Here is a 22,536-nt window from a genome sequence, read left to right as displayed (position 1 = left end):
ATTCTGATTAATATAGCGTTTGTGGAATATGAGTTCAGCGGCAAAATTCACCCCTTTTTAGCCATCACAGGGGGCGGCCATTTTGTTACTTCTGTCGACTGAAAATGACATCACAACTGCTCAGGGCTCAGGTGACGACCAATTGCGGTTCAGCTTCAGAAAACAGGTAAGCCGTGATTGGTCGTTACCTGAGCCCCGAGGGTGTGTGATGTCATTTTCAGTCGACAGAAGTGACAAAATGGCCGCCCCCTGAGATGGCTAAAAACGGGTGGATTAACTCTTATTCCACAAACGCAATATTTATCAGAATGCCTTGTTTCAACTAGTGGGGTTGCATAGAACATATTCTTGAAAAAAATATGTTTGGGTTGATTTCCATTTTAAAACTGATCAGGTGTGGTAGGTTAAGCTTTTTAAATATTGTTGTCCATCCCTGATCTAGGCAATACTCTTTGTAGGGAAAAGTATATCATTACAAATTGTAAGGGTCACACAAAGTACCTTGTTTGTACCTTAGAGGCTACTGCCCCAGTGACGAGCCATAGCAGGGTACGAATTTAGAAACGTTTTTCAGACAGTGCAAGCAAGTAGTCTGAGCCGACGGTGTCGGCGTGGAGAGCGTATGCAGGTTGAGTTGTTCTCGGGATGAAGCGCATGGCCAGGCTGTGCTCGTCTTCCACTGGCTGCTGGGACAGGTCGTTGGTCTGCCTGATGCTGTTGACGGTGCAACCTTGGCGCGGACACACGCTGAAACGAGACAGGAGCGTAACCAGGACGGCCTTCATCATCACCATGGCGATGTGCTTGCCCACGCAGGACCGAGGCCCGCATCCAAACGGCTGGAAGAAACGTTTGGGAACCTGGCAAGAAAGAGGTCATGTTGAGGTTCAATAAATGAGGCGTTTTGTAGTGCAATACTGGAGGACTAACCGATTTGTCAAAATTGTGCAGGTTGAACTCTTTGGCTTTGGGGAAAAATTCCGTTTTATGCATGAGACCAATGTTGAGAATAATATTTGTTCCTTTTTTAACTCTGATTCCGTCAATGACGTCATCTTTCAGCGCTTTGCGCATGGTGAAGTCAACCACCGGATGATACCTCAGCGACTCATTGATGAAAATTTCCAACACTTTCAGACGTTCGTAATCCACATTTTCTGCTCCACTGTCACCTGTGACAACAGTGGTAAGGTGTGAAGGATTTTATTCGTTAATGCAAGTGGTGGAATATATATATACCAAATAATATATATATTTATTCTCTGAATTAAGTCAGATAATTCCTGCCTGAATACTGATGAATACTAAGATCATTTCAACATACTGATGACGGCGTCCATCTCCTCTACCAGGCTGTTCTCTGTCTCTGGGTTCTGTTTGAGCAGCATCAGCATGAAGAAGAGACTGATGGAGAGAGTGTCAGGAGCGGCGATCACCATCTCCAGCACACACTGCCTCACGTTGTCCCCAGAGAGCTCCCCTTGGTTCTGTTCAGTCAGGTCAGATTGGCTCAGTGGGTTTTTTATGTGATTAAACTAAGGCTGCAGCAATTGCATAGGACACGGTAGCCCTATTTGTAGTTAACTACCGAAATGTTCAGGATTGTGGTGAGCTACATCCTGCTTGTCCCAGCTGACTTTGGGCAAAAGAAATGAATGGAAACCTAAAGTGGAAGTCAAGGCGAACATTTTCTTTGCAATTATATGTTCTATGTGCCTCCACTAGTCTGAACACTGTATTCGGATTAATACTGTGTTAATGGAATAAGAATCAATCAGAATAATCCACTCGTTTTTAGCCATCCAAGGAGGCTGACAATTTATGTAGCACCGCCCTTGCCGGTGACTGAAATTGATGTGGCAGTGCCCATAGGCCGAGTCTAAATCGAGGAGTGGCTGAACATGGAAGTGGACTTCAATGTTTGACTCAACCCACGCAGATTCTCGACTCCTAAGAGCCTTGTTCTTCTGTTTTTTTGGGTTTTTTTTTTTTTTTTTTTTTTTTGAAAATGTTTGGGTGGCTTTAATGATCTGCTGTCTTATGACATCAAACCCTTTTTTTTAATTAATTGAACATTGAAAATTACAAACTCTCTACCCTGTCTTGACTTCTATCGATTGACCAAAACCCAAATACTGTACTAACCTAATCCATCCAGAGAGTGTGCCTACTGCTGGGGACATATGGTACTGCACCCAACTTTTTCATTTTTATGCGGAGGGCATCTTTTCACCACAACTTTTGAACCGTGGCTCTCTAAGTCCCTCTGTTCATCCAGAATTGATGTCAAAATGGCCGTTCATCAAACAGGTAGTCAAACATTTAGCTCCACCCACATTTGGTCCAACACCGATCTGCGAACTGCAACCAGTGTAGCTGACTGACTGAGGGTTGAGAGTTTGTCATTTTCGATGTTCAAAAAAGTGTTAAAAAAATAACGGTGACGTCACAAGACGGCGCATCATTAAAGCCACTGAGGCAATATTTTAACAAAAAAAAAAGGTGTTTAGAATACATCTGGGCGGAGTCAAAGGTTTGGGTCAACCCCCACGTTCAGCCACTCCTCTACCTGCGCTCTGCAGCCAGAGCTACTCGCATGGGCCCGCATTGCGAATATCACGGCTCACCTGTTTTCTGGGTTTGGTCACGTGACGTGTGCAAGCGAACCCATGGGTATTTGCACGTCAATTTCAGTCGACAGCAGGAGGCGGTGCTACATAAAATGTCCTAGGATGGTGGAAGACGGATGATTGCCGCCACTGCCAGTGAGTCCTTTGCCCTATAAATCAGCTGGTATAGGCTCCAGCTCACCCGCAATCCTACCAAGAACAAGCGGTGGATTGGAATCTCGCTCTGTATTCATTATAAAATATGTATTGGATTCGATACAGTGCAGGGCACCGCCCCGAATGACAGAGTTGTCACCGAGAAATGAACAGGTGATATGTCACCTGAGCGAAGATAAGCTCCGTTGCAAAGTCAAGCTCGTCATCCAGCTTCTCGGATTCTTGAATAGTCTTTCTTTTGAAGTCAAGAAGCATCTCCATTGCGTCTTGAAGCTCCTGGCTGGTGATAAAACAAAGCAACACAACAATCAAGAGCATGCATGACCATGAGTGCTGAGGGAGTCAATTCCTTTTCCTCAAAGTATAGTCTGCTCATGTATCACATGAGGCTAATCATCGGATTGAAAGATACGTATTTGTTTGTTTTTAATGTGTCATCGCATCTTACGCTGCTTTTTTATGTTTACTGTAGAGCCATCCAATTTTGAAGAATATATCCGGCTTAATCAGAACCGTTTGCCAAGTCTTGAAATAGTTATGAATTTTCAGCAACAAGTCCCTCTCTGAAATATAGGAAAAAAAAAACATTTGAATCGGCAGTTTGACAATCAGACGTACGAATAAGAAGTATATTCTCATCTGACCGTTGAGAGGCACCCTGAGGAATAGTTTGTTGGAGATATCAACCACGATGGCTCTCAGCAGATTGAGAGCGTCCACGTGTCCCGACTGGTCTGTCATGTCTTGGAGCTGATCCAAATGTTCTGCTGTGGAACTCACGCAGATAGACACTGTCCTCTTAAGACCAGGTCCTGTCAGGGCTGGCAATTCATAAAATGTGTAGGATGAGTTTACACATGTAAAATGGGATTTTATTTTTTCACATACTTAGATTTGATTTTATATACAACCGTCATGTGAAGGCAACACTGGTCAACAGCAAATTTTAATCAGAGATTAAGTATTTTTGACGCTGATTTGAAAAATGTCTTTACTTTTTCTAGTACATAAGATTTTTGAGTTTGTTGTTTTAAAGTTTGACCTATAAAAGCTTGCCCGATACAAATGTTACAAATGTTACCATGTGTTGTAATTTGTTGTTTAATGTAAATGTCTGTGACCTTCCCCAGAAAAATTCCACCTGTTGCTGAACCTAATCCTTGAATATTACAAAATGTATTTCTATTTTTATTTTTATGAAAACCTGATGTACTAGAGAAAAAACAAGTAGGAATCAGCGCTAAAAATAAAATAAAATAAAATAAAAAAATCCTAATTTTTTTTAACTAGTGCAATTGTCATGCATGGATTGAAACAGCATGAAAAATGTTGTGTTTTGTTTTTTTACATAAGACAAAATATGATCATATTCATTATAAATATATGTACGCTGTAGAGAAATACATGTGTAATTGTGTGTATAAAACAACCACACAACTTTGTCTTCCGCTATCTTAGTGCTGACACACATTGCAAAATGCCATAGATGAGATAATGATTAACATTGACAGTTGCAGTAGCTACAAGTCATTTTCTCCTTTAAACACATTCACAAAATTTCTTGTTGATTTCAAAATATGTGCCTTATCTCGGTAAACTTGTATTGCCTCACAAGAATACAAAGCCATCCAATTTGATGCACACACCAAAAAAGAATTCCTCACCTTTCAAAAAATAAGTTCTGACTTTTTTCCAGAGTTCCACATCGCTGTTAAAAATGATTCCCCTCCCTTCCATCCCAATACACTCCAAGCCTTTTTTACTCCCAAATCGGGCCACGTAGTGAGCGCTCCTCAGGACATGATAGACGGCAGATGACCTGCAAGCGAAGCTTGACTGATGACACAATCGTGCAAAAGGTTCGACCTCAGAGAGACTTGCCTGCTGATGATGAGGGTCTCCTTGCTGTCGATCCACACCCGCGTAATGCTGCCGTATTTGTTGTTATAGTAGTTGCTCGCTGTTCCGATGCCGGTCCAGATGAACCGAGCATAGGAAAGAACGGGACCGAGTCCTGCCATAAAAGATGGACCTGAAGGGAGAGGGGGGAATTGATGAAGATGCCTTTGCTTACATGAATCTGATTTAATTTTCTATAGCGCTTGTCATGGTTAAAATCATGCTGTGAGCGAAAAGAGCATTCTCTAAATATGAATAGATCTAATAACACCCCTCCCCCATCACATGTTCAGGGATTGTGTTTTTTGTTGTCTAGTTTGTGCTGTTTTTTGCTGTCTCTGTTTTATTTTAGGTGTAATTCCACCGTCGACCATTAGATGGCAGCAGACGATTTTCTTTGGCACGGTGTAAATTCCAAAGAAGAACAATGAAATCAGGAAGTATTTCAGCTCAGCCGAGTTTTAGCTGAGGATTGTTGTCAAAATCCTCTTCAATCCTTCTTTTTACACCTACAGAAAATGACGTCTCTAAATCCATTTTCTAATCGAAATCTTTGGGCATGATGTTGATGTGTATTGTGAGATGACAAGGTAAATGTGTTATTTTGGAAAATAATGAGACTTGTTTACTGTAATCACATAGAGGGATCAGTACAGTTGGATTGTTTGTATGATACTTAAGCGTTATCTGTTGCTCTTGCTCTCTCTCAATATATTATGTTTAAATGTGTTTTTATTATTTTGAAAGTGTGACCTTTAAGAAAATGAAGTGCCATAAATTCTTTAAAATATGCCTAGGGAATAGGGTAGTTCTATATTGGAGAGTTCCCCCCACTGTGGGGGTGGTCTGGAATGTAAACCCTGCGATGGCTGGGGATTACTGTAATTCATCCTTGGATTAATTAGTGAATTGATTGTGAGGTGCGCACAATTACTTACATTACTATCCTATAGGCATTACCTGGTATGTTTGACCAGTGAGTCCATTCCCAGGTGGTGAGGAGCAGCAGCAACAGAAGAAGAAGCAGTAAAGTAAGGACGTCCGACACCGGGTAACCTACCATGTGGCCGATGGTGAGCACCTCCAACAGCGACATGACTGTACCTAATGTTTTGGCAACAGAGCAACAAACAACTATGATTCATGTTGAAACACAAATGCCTTCTCCTCCAAAGTCGAATCAGTTTCAATAAGTTGAGCTGTGCTTAGTTTTAAATTCTTTATAATGATTTAACATTTATTTTCTTGTAATTTAAGTTAAACTTTTATGTGCAATATGTCTTAATGGATCGTTATTTAAATAGTTTCCCCTGTTATATTTTAGCACGGTGTTAATAGTTGAATTGTGCCTTATGTTTCAGTGACATACAATAATATTGAAGAGGAGAGAAGTCAAGTCAAAAATATTTTTCCAATAACATATTCATGAGTCTAAACGCAGCATTCTGATTAATATTATGCTTGTGGAATATGAATGAAGCAGCAAAATCCTCCTGTCAGTGGGCGGCCATTTCACCACTTGTCGTTGACTGAAAATGACGTCACAGTGCCTAAGGGCTCAGGTAAGGACCAATCAGGGCTGTTTTCTGGGTTTGGTCATGTGACATTTGCAAGTTGAGCCCTTCGGCTCTGTGATGTCATTTTTAGTCCACATCAACTGACAAACGCAATATTAATTAGAATACCGTTTTTAGACTAGTGGAACCTCATAGAATATATTATTGTAAAACACATTTTTGATTTAACATCCCCTTTTAATATACTTTATAGGAATAAACTGTCTTTTTTTTTATGAACACCTAGGCCTACTATAATGTATCTTAATGTTGGTCGTGATGGTTGCACTTGGAAAGCAGAAGTGTTTCTTTCCTTAGGTTGTTGCATGGTGAAAAGTTTGAGAACCACTGATTTACAGTACATCACAGTGCCTATCATTACACTGAGACATGCTAGCAATCTCAAACTATTGAACACCTTTAGTTTTAGAGTCAATATATAGTTCAATAATAATGTAATGATGACATGAAAAATATAAAAAACAAAGCATACTGGGGGAAGCCCATTTCATTTAAACTGCACAACTATGCCTTTATCTGTTTTTGTTTTTAAGTCTTTATGTATCCCTCTGAATATATATTCATCATTTCAGAAAAAAAACAGAACTCCCATTTTAATAGTTACAATTTATAGTTCTAATCTTTTGTTCCTAGATAACACTTCAAAAAACACACACATTCTGTTAAATTGTTTTTAAGGTAATTTAGTTCATAAAACAATTCTTATTTAAGTTGCCCTGCTCACCTTTGTGCTCCACGGATGCTGCAGTCAGGTTGGAGTGCCGTCTGAGCGGATGCAGTGCTTCCTTCACCCGTTTTATAAGATGAGTTGTTCTCTCCAGCAAATTAAATCAATGTGTTTTAAGAGTTTCTAAATCCTTCGTTTCATTCTTTTTTCTTAAGGCTTTCACTTTCTTCCTTGTTGCCTAGAAACACGAGCACTTGGGCGTCTCGAGTACCACAGCGCGCACAGAGCAATGGGCAGAGCACATCTGAGCCACAAAGCAACCTCAAAAACAACCCGCCCCGCCAAAGAAATGTTTTTATTAATAAGGATGAAAAAGCAAAGTTCTTCAATTCGTCTTCACATGGCCTTGCTGCACATTGAGGTTTGTTTGAAAGGAAGAAAGAAAGAAAGCCTGCTTCCCAAATCTTTGGAGTGAGGAGGCTTTTCAAGGGGAACTTAATTAGCTGGGTCAGACCGACCTATGTCAAAGGGAGCGAGGATTTAACTGTTCCAAAAGGAGAATAAAGGAGAATAATGAGTAATAATTCAGTCCATGCTGCTGTCACTGCTTAGCAAGGAGAGAAAATAATAGCTGAAATTAAATTGTAAAGTAGAAAAATAGAGAAGAGAATTAATGTGGGTGTTGGAGACATCATTCAAGTTCGATGGCAAAGCGTATGTTCTTGATCAACATATTCCAACGTTTACTAACGTTGCCAATTTGGCTCAAATCCTCCTTTGCTTGTTGTGGTAGAGACTGTCTGGATAATTGGAATGCTCTGGAAAACTCTGTTTCTTATGCATTAGTTTAATACAAAGCTTGTTTAACACTGTAGAACAACTAAATCTCATTCTTGAAAGGTACAGTTTGACATATTCCATGTTGCAACAAAAGGAAGGCTACTACTAGCAACATGTTAAGATGTATTTATCTAACTTATTTATTATTGAACAGTAGTTAGGGTTAGGGTAGTTATGTAGAACAGCACTGCATGAGCCAGAATGCTGTTTGTAAAATAAAATAAGAAAACATTTTAGAAAAAAAAGAGTTTCATAACCCTGTATATGATTCAGTAAGATGCTGTCACAATAGGGTTTTTTCGCAGAGGATAAATAATATATGCCTCCGTATTGTTATATTGTCTGTCTACATGTGTAGATGTGCCATTTGTGTTCAAATATCTGATTATTAAAGAATTATAACTAGGTCAAGTCAAATTGATTTATATAGCCCTTAATCACAAGGTCTCAAAGGGCTTCACATGCCCATAGTTGACAACATATTAACGACATCCCCTGATCTTAACCTCCAGGAGGGCAAGGAAAAACTAAAAAAAAAAAAAAAATCTGGGGAAAAATGAGAAACCTTAAGAAGGGACCACAGATGGGGGAATCCCTCTTCCAGGATGATCAGGCTGCAATGGAGGCCGAGTGGGCAATGCTTTGGGATTTCACCTCGGGAAATGCTTTAATATATCAATTAATATTGAGAGCTAATTCTCATATGGTGAAATGAGAGCAATTTTGAGAGCGAGAATTTCGTAAAAAAAACTTTCTACTACTATAAAATAAACGGAAATTGTAACACATTAAAATACAAATTGTGTAAATGAACCTAAAGTAATCAACCTCTGTCTACCTGACGTGCCCCTTTCGATAGTTTGAGATTTTTTTTTTTTTTACCCTTATGGGCTACCATAATTCTCATTCGATAACGCAGAAGATAAGTACAAATATGAATCAGTATTTTTTACTTTGTCACATCGTGTATTTAATTACATCGCACGCCAATCAGTCTGTACACTCTCACATACAGCGTTAATTAATAAACATCTGTCTAAGAAAGAAAAATGACCGCAGTCTGAACGCTGAAGTTATGAACGAGGTCATACATTTTGACCATTGCCCATATCGGCGACGTAAGGGGGCGGGGAGTACTTATGAGCAAGTATATGATTGGCAGATGCTCGGGCCAATGACGGTGCTCCTTGTGGTATCGTCAATTTAAACGTTGTCTCCCTCTAGCGTCAAAGCAACAAAACCACTACATAAACAAAACACATCTCAAATTTGGCTTGCCTCGAAGAAGAGCACCTCCTCCTATAGTATACTGTTGAGCAAGCACTGCAGATCTCAAACTGAGTGGATACGCAAGCCTCCATGTAATGTTAGTACGTAGCGAAATCGCTCCTACGCGCAAGCAAGAAGGGGAGTTTGCTAGTTAGCTATCTCGCTAGCCAGTCGCAGTTGGGGGGCAACCGACCTACTTCATAACCTCACTTACATCACACCTGGGAAACAGTGGCCTCAACAAGTCGACGCTTTCCATTTCACGCGACTGGCAGTGCGATAATAGTATTTCAACTAGGTGGACCTGTCACATTGAACTGTTGAAAATTGAAGCACTTTCTTTTCAGGCAGGGGAGCTGTCAAGACTGCAGCTGATTTCGTCATTCCTCGTGAGTAGAACCAGAAATGGCTTTTAGTGCTGCTGTTACACCTATTGTTTGCCAATGGCACTGTTTGTTGTTGTTGTTTTAAACTCTTAACTCCGCCACAGTTCCTTTCCAAGACTGTCGCGAGATGAGGGACAAATATTATGTCATGCTGGCCTGGGCCTATGCTGTTACCTGCTCTCATAACCTAGACTTGTTACGTTGTTTATCTATGTTTTTGCCTTATTGATATAGATGTGGGTTTACAACGATATTTAATAATATTCCAGTCAGTCGGTGTATTCCACGTTGTTTAAGTAACAAACCGCAGAAGTTGTAGTCTTTATTAGCCAAGGACCTGGTGTGCTAATGCTAACCGTGACGCTGTAGTTATGAAATGGCTTAGCTTTGCACGCCATCGGCTCCGATGACAGCAAACTGTTCGTTAAACCACTTTGTGCCTTCCAATGTGCTTTCAGGATTTTGACACAAAAGAGGAGTTATGTCCTGTCCATGTAGCTCGGCTGCAAGGTTGCTCCTAAATACAGCTCATCGAGGTAAGGAATGCTGAGGCTGCATGACATTGTTGTTTTGCTAAATTGTAGCCTGAAAGTAGGTCTCAAGCTAACAATCCAGATGGCAGTTTGTTTTGATATGCCAAGCGTCCAAAAACGCAGTGCAATTTTTAAACGCGTTTGACACGAAAACAGATTGTAATGAAATGTCACAAGGTAATTTTCTTTTACTTGTGTTTGAAGAAATGTGCACATTATGACTTTGACGACGTGTACCCCAAAACGCGACAGGCAGACATTCGTTGGTGCACCGTCATAGTCTAAATTCAGTGTTACCCTACATTTCGGCCAAATGCCAGAGGTTGATTGATTAGCCAAGATTTGTACTCAAGTAAGAGTACTTTGTAAGACTCAAGTCAAAGTAAAAGCTAGCCCTCCAAATATTTACTTGTGTAAGTACAATAAACTACTCAAGTACTGACCAACTGGCGAGTAACTTTTTTTTCAAACCCGAAAGTCAAATAGAAAAGAATATAAAACAAGTGCAATTTCCGATAGTGCTCAACAATATCATTTTAACTGAATCCTATTGCTGGCAGAATCCTCGGCTTCTAATACATCTTTAACCAGGGGTGTCAATAATTATGCATACTATACATTGCAGGTTGTTTTTTTTCCCTTCCTAATCCTTTGAATTTGCATCACCCTTTTTTTGCAGCAAAGAAAATAAATCTCCAACAGGTCTTATTAGGTCGGAGGAACTGCAATTTGCATTTACATGCTGTGGTTGAACTGCTGGTTTTATTCTACAGAGAATTACATAGTCAAAAAGCAGACCCAGGCAGCCTCTTCTGTTTCTCAAGTCGTCTGTAGTGGAGTTCTTGGAAGCTGAAATGTTGACATTTTTAGGCAGACACTAATCATAGCTCATTACATCACTGTTCTCTTTCTTTTCTTTTTTTAGTAGTCTTTAAGGTAAACGTTTATTTGATTGCAATTTATTGTGCAATTTATCAGAGCTAGGCATCACCTAACCGCCACCGAGTTCCCATCTGCATATTTAAACGACCCACTAGTTCCCAGTAGGTCCGAGTCAGCCAAACGGCATCGAGAACGGACTTAACCTGTACCACGTCACACGCGGGTGCCGCACTCCTGACACACGGTCGAGTAAGGAAAAAATAACAAATAAAACAATGTTGCGTACATTGCGGTCCCACAGAGGCAATGACGTGCCCCATATTGTTTTTATTTCACCGATCACCACTGATGTGTGTGTGTGTGTGTGGGTGTTGTCTTTGTTTGATATTTTGTCTTAGTTTGGCGGCGTGTATGCTTGTGCGGCGCCGACGTGAAGATTACATTCTCGGCGCTAATTGGCTGTCACCGACCAGGGATGGACTGGGACCATGTGGGTTGTTTAAATATGCAGACGGTAACTCGGTGGCAGTTAGGCGATGCCCAGCTCTGCAATTTATCGATAAAGTTACTTAAGTACATGCTATGGAGTAAATGTAGCAGATTACCACCCATCAAGGCACATATTTTACATCAGCAAAATCTCACGGTTTACCGCCCAAACAAAAGTTACAAAAAGTACTCTCCATATTCTGATATAACAATCTTATCTCAATTTACTCACAAACTTACTTTGTGAGTGTGCAAACTGGGTCATTGTAGTTGAACACAAAGCTATTATTCTGTTGTATGAATGGTAACAGGCAGATACAAAGATTAATTGTACCTTCAGCCATCTAGTGGAACAGCATTTGATTGTTGATCAGTTCAAACCCGACTTCAATCTGTAATCTCATTATGTCACTCAATACAAAGCATAATTATCTTTGTTAAGCCTAATTTTTGAAGCAGTTCTTGTGTTGGATATTGTCTGATTGTGAAAGGGTAATTTGGCTGGTCACGGTGAGGCTATACAATTATCCAATGGCTAAGCAAATAAGGAGTAAGACAGTAGCACTATAAATTCAGCAATGATTCCATGAGTATGATTCATTTGTTTTGGCAGTCATATATATGTTTGATTTTTAAATGTTTGAAACAGTTTCCACCACTAATATGATCGAAACTGTAACTAGGAGGACTATATTCCAAAAGAATTCTGTTCGTCCTGTCAACTCGCTAAAATGTGTCAAATTTGTTTTCATCGCCGGTCATGTTGCCGTTTGCTTGTGCCTGGGACATTTGCAACGACACACAGATGTGCAAAATACCAAAAATCACATTACATACTTTGGTTTTTGAGATGGTTTCGTTCACACCGCGTACAGTAAGGGAACAAAATCCATAGGCTGATTTTGTTTTAACAGGGGCAGATGTAATGGACATTCAACTATAACATCAATAGGTTAAATCTTTTCTTTTTGGGAAATTGAAACATCGGTGATTTTGTTTTCTTTTGAGGAAATGAACAGTGCATAAAATGCTAATCATGGTATTTCATATTGCTTTGGTTGCATGTGAAGCAGGCAAAATGCAAGTTTTACAGAGAGTATGTAATAGCGAGCCATCACGTCTGCTAGCGAAAGCTCTGCTATATAGTGTTTGTTTATGAACTAGCGGTGTGACTAAAGTGTATCCCTTTAGCAAACCTAATTATTGCCCCATCATATGGCATAATTGCAGCTACGTTTGGCTGTCATTTTTTTATGGCAAGTTTTGAGTAGAAGTCAAGAAAAATATATGGCAAGCTTTCAGCCAAATCTGACAAGCAGGCCTTGAGTTTGACTTTCTGTGCCAAAATTCACTGAAGCTGTAATGTGTCACACCTTGATAGATATTTTTAATTCAATATTTAAAGAAGAGTACACTGATAAACTGTTTGAAAGATAAGATGTTCCTTTCTGTGACCAACAGTGACAAATAATTTACAGGAATCCAAATACTGATTTTCTTCTTTTTTTTTTTTTTTTTTTTTTTTTTTTTTCTTTTTTGGTAGCTTTTGGGGTAGTTTGATTGTTGCCTTTTATTGCACTTTTTGAATCTGGGTCTGTTGCTGTCTCCACTCAAGGATTGTCCTGCTCCCGGTTGCAGTTTTATTCTCTGAGTCGTCATGGTTCAAGGGACGCTCATCTGCCCCATGTGCGGGTGAGATCATTTTCCGAAACTGCCGTCTGCTTTGCCTCCAAGGACGGCACCACAAAGGACACTGGGAGCGATGGCGGAAAGGTAATCTTCTGGCACATCTTTCTCGTATATTGTTTGTTATGGCCGTCTGCTTTGTACATGGTTGGAGATGGTGTTTATGTACAGTAACACGAGATTGTGTTTACACAGAAAAGCATCAGTGAGGCGAAGAGGGCCTCGGGTTCCGGAGGATCCGGCAAGGGAGGGAGTCAGCTCCGCTGCCCCAAATGTGGAGACCCCTGCACACATGTGGAAACATTTGTTTGTGAGTAGACATGACAATCGTTTAAATTGGCTTGTCTGACGGAAGCGCTAAGCGAAAGATGTTTCCATAAGCCGAACCACAACACTAGTTTCAATTACACTTGGAAAATTGGATTGCGTACGTGCAGTATTTCTGCAATGCTGTAACTGTGTAACTTTTATGCAAGTGACTTCAACGTTGAAATGTGGCAATGGCCTGTTGCTGCATTCCAGACTTCATGGTAGGATAAATATACCACGTGTATTTCTGAGGTCTGGCCTCAAAGCGTTCCAGTTGAGAGTAAACAAAAAAACGTCTTGACAGCCTCACTAACCTCAAGCGTGCTTTTTAGGATTTGACGTACTTTATTGTCCCTGCGCTAAAATGAAACGCACTATATATTGTTAAACGACTAACTGACGATGTCAATTAAAACCTCATTCGATTGTGCCCATTGTCTTGTATAGCTGCTGAGTGTTCTATTTTTTTCACTTTAATGTCTCACTATTGAATTATTTACAAAATAAACATTTTTTTTGTTTTTGTTTTTTTACTTTAAAAATGTTCCAGCAGTCTTTTCAGGTTTTGTCTAATTTGCTCCATGTTTGGTTGTCTCCTAAAGCATCAACACGATTCGTCAAATGTGAAAAATGCCACCACTTTTTTGTGGTTTTGTCCGAGACGGACTCCAAGAAGGGACTAAACAAAGAGCCCGAGTCTGCAGCGGAGGCTGTCAAACTGGCTTTTGCACAGAAACCTCCCCCTCCCCCCAAGAAGGTGACAAAAAAAAAAAAAAACCCACACAAATAAATTAAATAAGCACCTTTCCATCCACATGATTTATTGCATTCTGCTTTCATGCTAATTGATTATCCCCCTCTCCCAGATCTACGCCTACCTTGACAAGTATGTCGTGGGCCAGTCCTATGCTAAGAAGGTGCTGGCCGTGGCTGTGTACAATCACTATAAGCGCATCTACAACAACATCCCTGCCGGCAGTCGCCAGCAGGTGGAGGTGGAAAAACAACCGTCTCTGACACCTCGGGGTCAGTACTGCATTCTTGCTAATGCTGTTTCCTTTGCCAGTTTCTATTTAAAAGGGAAGTCAACGCAAGCATTTTTTTTTTCAAGAATATTTTCTATGCAAGCCCATTAGTTGAAACAGGGCATTCTGATAAATATTGTGTTTGTGGAATAAGTGTTAATCCACTCGTTTTTAGCCATCTCTGGGGGGCGGCCATTTTGCCTTCTGTCGACTGAAAATGACATCACAACTGCTCACAACGACCAATCACGGCTCAGATTCAGAAAACAGGTCAGCCGCAATTGGTCGTTGTGAGCAGTTGTGATGTCATTTTCAGTCGACAGAAGGCAAAATGGCAGCCCCCAAAGGTGACTAAAATCTAGTGCATTTTGCTGCTTAATTTATATTCCACAAACACAAAAATAATCAGAATGCCGTGTTTCAACTAGTGGGCCTGCTGGGAACAGATTCTAGAAAAAAATATGTCTGGGTTGACTTCCGCTTTGAGGAACTAAAGGATTACTGTATGTGAAATATAAAGGCCCTGATAGACCAAACGGACGTCGGAGGTCGTGAAGCGCCGAGGCGTCTTTAAACGCCGTCTGATTGGTGTATTGACCACCGTCGTAGTGTCGTAACCCGTCTGTGAGCGTCTTGGGGGCGTTTACGTATGTTGAACCGGCGTCGCCAGCCGTGACAGTTGGTCACTCTGATTGGCTGCTAGCCAGCAAATCAGGGCTCGGAGCACCAACGGGATGTGACAAATGCGGATAAACAGTGAGCGCGCCTTCGCTGCTTTAATCTTCTTACAAGTACAAGAGCGAGGGTTGACAATGTAAGTATTTCACAATACCGTGTCAAGAACGCGATGCTCTACTTTGCGTGGGAGTTCATCGTGAGCGAAGAATAGAGCCGAATGCATTTACGTTGTTTCCCTCAGCCCCCGGCCAACAGCTTTCCGGTTGGATTTTTCTAACCATGAGAAATGGTGACTACCGCCGCCGATGGTATGGAAGGGTATTACATCTCACACATGCCAGAAGGTACTTTAATGGTCAGCGTCGCTGTCTGTCGTTGCGGTGTGCTTTGCCAGCGTGACGTGCCGACAACCGGCCGGACGCCACAGGGGGTAAGCGTCTGTCACTGTTGGTGAACGTCGTTTTGGTGTATCAGAGCCTTAAGAGGGAGATATAAAGTGAATTAGTTGCCTTGCAGAACGGGCTGAGTCAAGTGGCGCCTACTTGTAAAAATGGAGAAATGATAACGGCGATTGCATAAATTTGCATCCCTTTTTGGCTGTATAATTTGGCATTTGTTCAATAATGATGTCACACAGTATGAGCTGCAGTGTCGGCGCTTGTGTCGCTGACGCGTGTAGTGCTAATGCTAATATTGATGTGAGCAATTTGATCCTCTCCTTGTAGAGCTAGAGATGAGAAGACGAGAGGATGAATACAGATTCACAAGTAAGTGATCGGGCCGCCATCATCGTGTCCAACACAGCTTTTATTTCTTTGCCATACTGTTTATTGTACAAATGCCAAAATCATACAGACCTGATTCTTATTTTTGGGATCTCTGTTCAATAACAGATCGTTAGAGCTGGAAATGAAAAAAAATGATACTCTAATCTATCTCAATGCTTCACAATGACTTTTGCTTCTGAAAAAGAAAATTGATTTTGCTATCCCCTTATAATGAAAATAAAGTACCAGTGATTTATTAGAGGTAAGGGGTTGATTCGAGGTGAGGCATTTTATTTTTTACACATGGACGTTTCCAAATAATTTTGAATGGATGGATAGATGGATATATATATTTTTTTCTATCATCCTTTTCCAATTAATTGAATACACAAGGTAATGTAAATATGAAGAATGGAGTTTGATCCTACATGGTTTACGTACAGTTTCAGTTGCACATAAAAGTGAGCGTACACTAGCAGTCCACTTCGAACAGTGTTAAATGATATGACAGCTGATATGCACTTTATGGCTCGACCACCCTTCGCATAAGATATCGAAACTGTGCCAGTTACTCTGCAGACAATAAGATCAAGTATCCCACTGACCTACATTCACATCTGTACTTTGCTATACAATCCTCCCCTGCTCGTTTTACACATCCACGCTGGCACTGACTCCGCCGTGTGTATTTTTAGTCGTAGTCTAGTTTATAATCACTGCTCACATTGAATGAATGAAGAAATGACCCACTTCACCGTTACTATTTTGGAGCGCGTCTCCGCGCTTGTTCTCGTCGTTTGTGAAACGTCTTCTCAGAGACGAAATCAGTCGTTGACTGTACACCGGCGCATTCTGTTTTGTGGTCGCAGAGCTGCTGCAGATCGCAGGGATTAGCCCCCATGGCAACGCTTTGGGAGCCTCCGTGCAGCAGCAGAGCAGCCAGCAGGCGCCCCAAGAGAGAAGGGGCGGGGAGGTCCTGGACTCCACACATGTCGACATTAAACTGGAGAAGAGCAACATCATACTTCTCGGTCCGACCGGCTCAGGTAGCGTAATCTCACAGCCGCGACGTCCCGCTTGTCGCGCCTCACAGATTGTGGACTGCAAATCGGACGAGCCTTATTAATAGAAATGAAGAACTTCACGGTACGAATGTGCTGGCGAATCTTTTCACAGGCAAAACGTTGTTGGCGCAGACGCTGGCTCGCTGCCTGGATGTTCCCTTTGCGATTTGCGACTGCACCACTCTCACTCAGGCCGGTTACGTGGGAGAAGACATCGAGTCAGTTATTGCCAAACTGCTGCAAGACGCCAACTACTCTGTGGACAAAGCGCAGCAAGGTAGTTGGGCTAGGAGAACGCGTTCAAAAACACTGCCCACAACCTGATGAAAGTTTCAAGTCATACGCGAGCCCTAGTTGTTTAAAAGTCGACTTTTACGATGGTGAAACGGTAAAGTTAAGATTTTGGAGGCGTACCAAATGTTTTGGCCAGAGTGGTTAATTGTGATTTATACCCTCTGGTTTTATGAGCTCAAATAACAATTACAGAAAAACAACATACAGGAATGGAGATTTTCCTTGAGAAAGTCACTGGTTGACCATCTTGGATGTACTTGCAGGTATCGTGTTTCTGGATGAGGTGGACAAGATCGGCAGTGTGCCTGGCATCCATCAACTGAGGGATGTGGGAGGAGAGGGAGTACAGCAGGTCAGAAATTCAAGTAAAGCTCTGGAAGAATAGTTCATTGTAGGGCTGATTTTTTTTTTTTAATTTTTAGTTTTATTTTTTTTAGTATTATTATTATTTTTAATCATATGAAGCCTATCCACCGAGTTTACCCAAGTTTTGCTTTTTGCAGCCTTTGCGATTTGAAAAAGGCATTCCGCTACATTACATTATCGATTTGAATTTGAGTAATTGTTTGGCCCTAGTTAAATGTGTCTCTAACATTAAAGCGGAAGTCCATCCCTCCATTATCTATACCGCTTCTCCTCACAAGGGTCGCGGGGAGTGCTGGAGCCTGTCCGTAGGCGAGGGGACACCCTGAATTGGTTGCTAGCCAGTCGCAGGGCACATAAAGAGGGAGTCAACCCAAACATATTTTTTTCAAGAATATGTTCCCAGCAGGCCCACTACTTGAAACACGGCATTCTGATTCAATTTGTGGAATATGAGTTAACAAGGAAAATGTATCTCTGTGGGCGGCCATTTTTTTCTTCTGTCGACTGAAAATGACATCACAACTGCTCACAAAGACCAATCGCGGCTGACCTGTTCTCTGAATCTGAGCCGTGATTGGTCGTTGTGAGCAGTTGTGATGACATTTTGAGTCGACAGGAGACTAGATGGCGAAAACCAAGGGGATTAACACTTATTCCACAAACGCAATATTTATCAGAATGCCCTGTTTCAACTAGTGGGCTTGCATAGAACAAACATCCATCCATCCATTATCCAAACATATTTTTCAAAAAAATATGTTTGCGTTGACTTCCCCTTTAAGAAGCAGCATCATTTCTCCTTTCTTGCCCTGTACGAGTTTTAGTTGACTTTGCGTTTTTGTCTTCCTGTCAGGGGTTACTTAAACTCTTAGAGGGTACAATTGTCAACGTTCCTGAGAAAAACTCCAGGAAGCTGAGAGGAGAAACGGTGCAGGTGGACACAACTAACATCCTGTTTGTTGCCTCCGGTGCCTTTAATGGACTCGACAGAATCATAAGCAGAAGAAAGAACGAGAAGGTATTTTTTACATGCCCTCCCACAAACATCTGTTTGCTTTTGTGCGCTTTTGCTTTAATCGGTGTCATTCCTTGCAGTATTTAGGCTTCGGAACCCCATCCAATCTGGGAAAAGGACGCCGCGCGGCGGCTGCAGCCGACCTGGCCAACACCAGCGGCGAGACCGACACGGTGGCCGAGATCGAGGAGAAGGACAGGCTGCTGAAGCACGTGGAGGCCAGAGACTTGATTGAATTTGGAATGATCCCGGAATTCGTGGGCCGTCTCCCCGTGGTGGTTCCACTCCACAGCCTGGACGAAGAAACACTCGTCCGCATCTTGACGGAGCCACGCAATGCTGTGGTGCCTCAGTACCAAGCGCTGTTCAGCATGGATAAAGTAAGAAAGAAGCAGCTTTGTCATCATTATCCACATTTCCCCCCCCCCCAAGCGTAAAGCAACAAAATGTTTTTGTTTTCAGTGTGAACTCAATGTGACCCAAGATGCCTTGAAGGCCATCGCTCGCATGGCTCTGGAAAGAAAAACGGGAGCTCGTGGGCTGAGATCAATTATGGTGTGTAATTCTGCATTTTGTGTGTCATACTTTCCGTCGTCTTCTTCTGGCCTGTTTGTTTGTTAGTGAGCAATTCGGTTTCGATATTGTTTTATGTAGCAGTCAAGATTTCTTTTTACATTCTCCACATTTTGCAAAGGGACATTTATTTTTCTGGGGTGAGTCTGTGAATTTTGGTGACAGATGGATTGGGCTGGGGTGATGAATTAAGTAACTCAAAAAATTCAATTGCAAGATCTCTGCCTGGAGGTTTCGGAGGGCCACTTTCCATCGTAATAAAATTGGTGCAGTGAACAAGGAGAAAAAAGTATGTACTGTAGAAAGCAGAATATTTAAAATTGATCAGTCACACGCAGACAGTCGAGTGCAACGTGTCTATTGCAAAGCAGAAGTAACTAATGGAGGATAGCGACTCCAAGTGGACAAATACAATACCTGCACCTCACATGCACTTTTTGTTGAGTAATGCTAAATCAGTTCTAATCTATTATTGGACGATGATCAGTTCTAAAAAAAATAAAAATAAAAAATAACCCACACCTGCGGCTCTAATGAAGATTCAGATACTGAATTCCCCACCTGACTCGAACACATGTTCATTATCCACCACAGGAAAAGCTTCTCCTGGAGCCAATGTTTGAGGTGCCGCACTCTGACATCATGGCTGTCGAGTTGAACAAAGAGGTCGTCCAAGGGAAGATACAGCCCAGATACGTCAGGTCAGCGCCTCTTTCCATGTGTGAATGTGTCCGAGGTGTACGCGAGGACAGCAAACCTACACTGAAAAACTCACCTGTTCTTGGCTAGCGACGTATTTTGTGCTCTCTATGTAATGCATTAAGATGCCACAAGATGCCGCCAATCACTTTGAACCATGTGCTAGCCCCACTGAGCCATAGTGGTACAGCTATGTTGTCAAGAAGCACAGGGTTTTTTTTTTTCTTTTTTTTTTTTCATGGATGCAATGACTGAACTAAAAGGAACCGGAATTTAAACAGAATTGACACTATAAGCAAGGCTTGAAACATGTTTTTGGTTTGAGGAGCTGTTTAGAGAATCAGTGACTTCATTTGAAATTTCTAATTCTAAAGTGGAAGTCAACCCAAACATTTTTTTTCCAAGAATATGTTCTATGGATGAATTCTGATTAAAATTGCATTTGTGGAATATGAGTGAAGCAGCAAAATCCACTCTTAGCCAACTCAGGGGGCAGCCATTTTGTCACTTCTGTGGACTGAAAATGACATCACAGTTGCTCATGGCTGAGGTAACGACTAGTCATGGCTCAGCTTCAGAAAACAGGTTTGAAAACAAACAACTTTACGAATATTATAAGTGTGTTCCTGTTTGATGTAACGGAACTTAATTCATTTCTGGTTTCCAGTTCTGTTTAGCACTATTACGATTCCATTAATTTGCCTGCTATTTTACTGTGCAAAGTTGTATACGCTCTGCTGCTTAAATGATTGCCTGTTAATTTTAGGTTAGCTTAGCAATTACCTTGACTTCTCCGTCTTTCCTTGATGCCCCTTCATTAGAGTGCCTAATGTCACTGATCGACCAATCATGGTTCATCGGTTTTCTGGGTTTGTTCATGTGACGTTTGCTAGCTGTGCCCTTCATCACTGTGATGTCATTTTCAGTCGACAGCCAATGACAAAATAGCTGCCATCCTGAGATGGATAAATACAGGTGGATTTGCTGCTAAATTCATATTCCACAAACGCAGTATTATCCGTACCATATTTAGAATAGTGGGACCGCATAGAACATATTATTGGAAAGACATTTTTTGACTTGACTTTTCTCTTTAATAGACCGTTAATGTTTCTGCTTTAGTCGCAAACCTAAACGGGCTGGGCACGCGTGTTTGCAGGGCTCCAGCCAAGGAGCAGGCAGAAGAGGACTACGATTCTGGCATCGAGGAGGAGAACTGGCCTCGACAGGCGGACGCTGCGAACAACTGAACCGCGTTATCCATTTCACATAATGACAGTTTGCTACCGCCCTTTCTGATACCATCTTGGGGTTTTCTTCGAGACCCCACAAACACAGTATGGACATTTTATTAGGGATAATGAAGGCGGTTGCGACCCAGGATGTTTGTCGCCATGAACAAGTAGTTGTAACAACCTCGGGTCCTTTTGTGCGTGCGTGTCTGCGTGTGTGTGCGTGCGTGTACGGGTGTGTGTGTGTGTGTGTGTCTAGCAGCACACTCGCAGGTTGGACCTTTATACAATTATTTCAATCTCTGGTGATTGTTAAAATTTTATCTATATAAAGATAATACATTTTTTATTCGTGAGAGCATTTATAGCAAGGTCATTTTGTTTCCTTCTCTTGTGACTGACAGCCCATGGACAAGAGAAGCAAAACGAATAGATGGCACCAAAAAAAAAAGTGAGAAGCATGGAAGGAGGGGGGGCCATGTCAAGTAATGCCTTATTTCAGGAGGGCATGTTATTATTCCATGAGCGCGTCAATATTTTGATGACATCCTCATGACCACCATTGTCGTAATGGTGTCCGCACTATCAGTACGATTTGGCTGTTATTGTGCTGCGCTACTTTGGCAATTATGTGGAAACTGATTTTGACAACCTTACAAAAGAGAACAAGTAACGAGGCAAAAGTAACACTAGCCGCTCAACGAACAGCCTGTTAGAAGTGGTGAGGAGCTTTTAAGCAGCCACAATGGTTATTAGTTCATGTTTGGTGTTCAGCCCACTTTTTAGGAAATATACTGTATATACATACATGTGTTTATCTCAGACTCAGAGGGCTGTTTAGCAAGCAGGGTTTAAGTTGATGAAATTAAAATTTTTATGTGTTTATTTGTCTTTACGTCATCCGGATTCTCCGTCACACAACTCATCTTGTGAAAAAATTGTAAAGCACATCCCGGAAGGACTTGATAGTTATTTTTATGTCTCTCACCCACTTTTTAGTGTTGTCCCATTCTGTTGCTATTGAGTGGTCTTCAATTAAGATGCTCTTCAACCGAACCACACTGCTTGTACTTCTAAAATGTGCTATGACATCATTAAATGAGACCTGATCTCCCTGCTTTTAAGTTTCCTTTTCTTTTTAAACGTCTTATCCCTGTTGTCTATTATGGAACACCACCACATACAATGTAATTGTTCACAAAATAAATAAAATCTATCTGTATAAGAATTTTAACTAGTAGCGTCTGTTTGATGTGTGGCGGGCGGTGCATTTGGTATCTGGCTGGGCCTTTAGTGAGGATTTAATGCTCTTATTCCCGCCATTATGTCAGTTACAGAAATGTAGAAAACATTGATAGCCTACTATGCAAAAACATGTTGCAATTGTGCCACATTACGACGCCAAATAATATAAAAAGACAAATGAGGCCCTTTTGAAATGTAATTGATTAAAAAAAAAAAAGTACTATAATTCAAATTACATGGCCCAGCGTTACTGCT

The 22,536-nt window shown here is 41.3% G+C and overlaps 2 protein-coding genes and 1 long non-coding RNA gene across 7 annotated transcripts; 2 read left to right on the top strand and 1 right to left on the bottom strand.

The window, feature by feature from the left end:
* Positions 1–302: 302 nt before the first annotated feature.
* LOC147148830 (aromatase-like) lies at positions 303–7,197 on the bottom strand. 3 transcript variants are annotated; one of them, XM_086028274.1, is made up of 10 exons: positions 6,987–7,193; positions 5,646–5,789; positions 4,668–4,818; positions 4,451–4,605; positions 3,431–3,607; positions 3,235–3,349; positions 2,952–3,066; positions 1,325–1,487; positions 931–1,172; positions 304–860 (listed from the first exon to the last, which is right to left on the bottom strand). In XM_086028274.1, the coding sequence occupies exons 2-10, from the start codon at positions 5,779–5,781 to the stop codon at positions 558–560; spliced, it is 1,557 nt and encodes a 518-aa protein (XP_085884400.1). In that variant the 5' UTR covers positions 5,782–5,789; positions 6,987–7,193; the 3' UTR covers positions 304–557. The 3 variants fall into 3 exon arrangements, with proteins under 3 accessions (XP_085884399.1, XP_085884401.1, XP_085884400.1); XM_086028273.1 differs by having other exon boundaries at positions 303–860; positions 3,235–3,607; positions 6,987–7,197; XM_086028275.1 differs by having other exon boundaries at positions 303–860; positions 3,235–3,607; positions 5,746–5,789; positions 6,987–7,197.
* LOC147148831 (uncharacterized) lies at positions 308–6,962 on the top strand. Its single transcript, XR_015086471.1, has 3 exons — positions 308–1,191; positions 1,353–1,499; positions 5,678–6,962. It is a non-coding gene; the product is annotated as an uncharacterized LOC147148831 (long non-coding RNA).
* clpxb (caseinolytic mitochondrial matrix peptidase chaperone subunit Xb) lies at positions 7,106–22,264 on the top strand. 3 transcript variants are annotated; one of them, XM_086028270.1, is made up of 16 exons: positions 7,106–7,350; positions 9,386–9,427; positions 9,883–9,960; positions 12,944–13,101; positions 13,210–13,324; positions 13,926–14,080; positions 14,190–14,349; positions 15,752–15,793; positions 16,663–16,839; positions 16,970–17,134; positions 17,415–17,503; positions 18,371–18,535; positions 18,613–18,912; positions 18,995–19,087; positions 19,700–19,806; positions 20,964–22,264. In XM_086028270.1, exons 3-16 carry the CDS (start codon positions 9,906–9,908, stop codon positions 21,052–21,054), a joined length of 1,872 nt encoding a protein of 623 aa, XP_085884396.1. In that variant the 5' UTR covers positions 7,106–7,350; positions 9,386–9,427; positions 9,883–9,905; the 3' UTR covers positions 21,055–22,264. The 3 variants fall into 3 exon arrangements, with proteins under 3 accessions (XP_085884396.1, XP_085884398.1, XP_085884397.1); XM_086028271.1 differs by lacking the exon at positions 7,106–7,350 and adding an exon at positions 9,034–9,135; XM_086028272.1 differs by lacking the exons at positions 7,106–7,350; positions 15,752–15,793 and having other exon boundaries at positions 9,007–9,427.
* The last annotated feature ends 272 nt before the right edge of the window (positions 22,265–22,536 follow it).

This window comes from Filicampus tigris, chromosome 4 (genome assembly GCF_054856515.1).
Source record: "Filicampus tigris isolate MCC_2025a chromosome 4, RoL_Ftig_1.0, whole genome shotgun sequence".
Taxonomy (NCBI): Eukaryota; Metazoa; Chordata; class Actinopteri; order Syngnathiformes; family Syngnathidae; genus Filicampus; species Filicampus tigris.
This window is presented reverse-complemented; position numbering and strand designations above follow the sequence as displayed.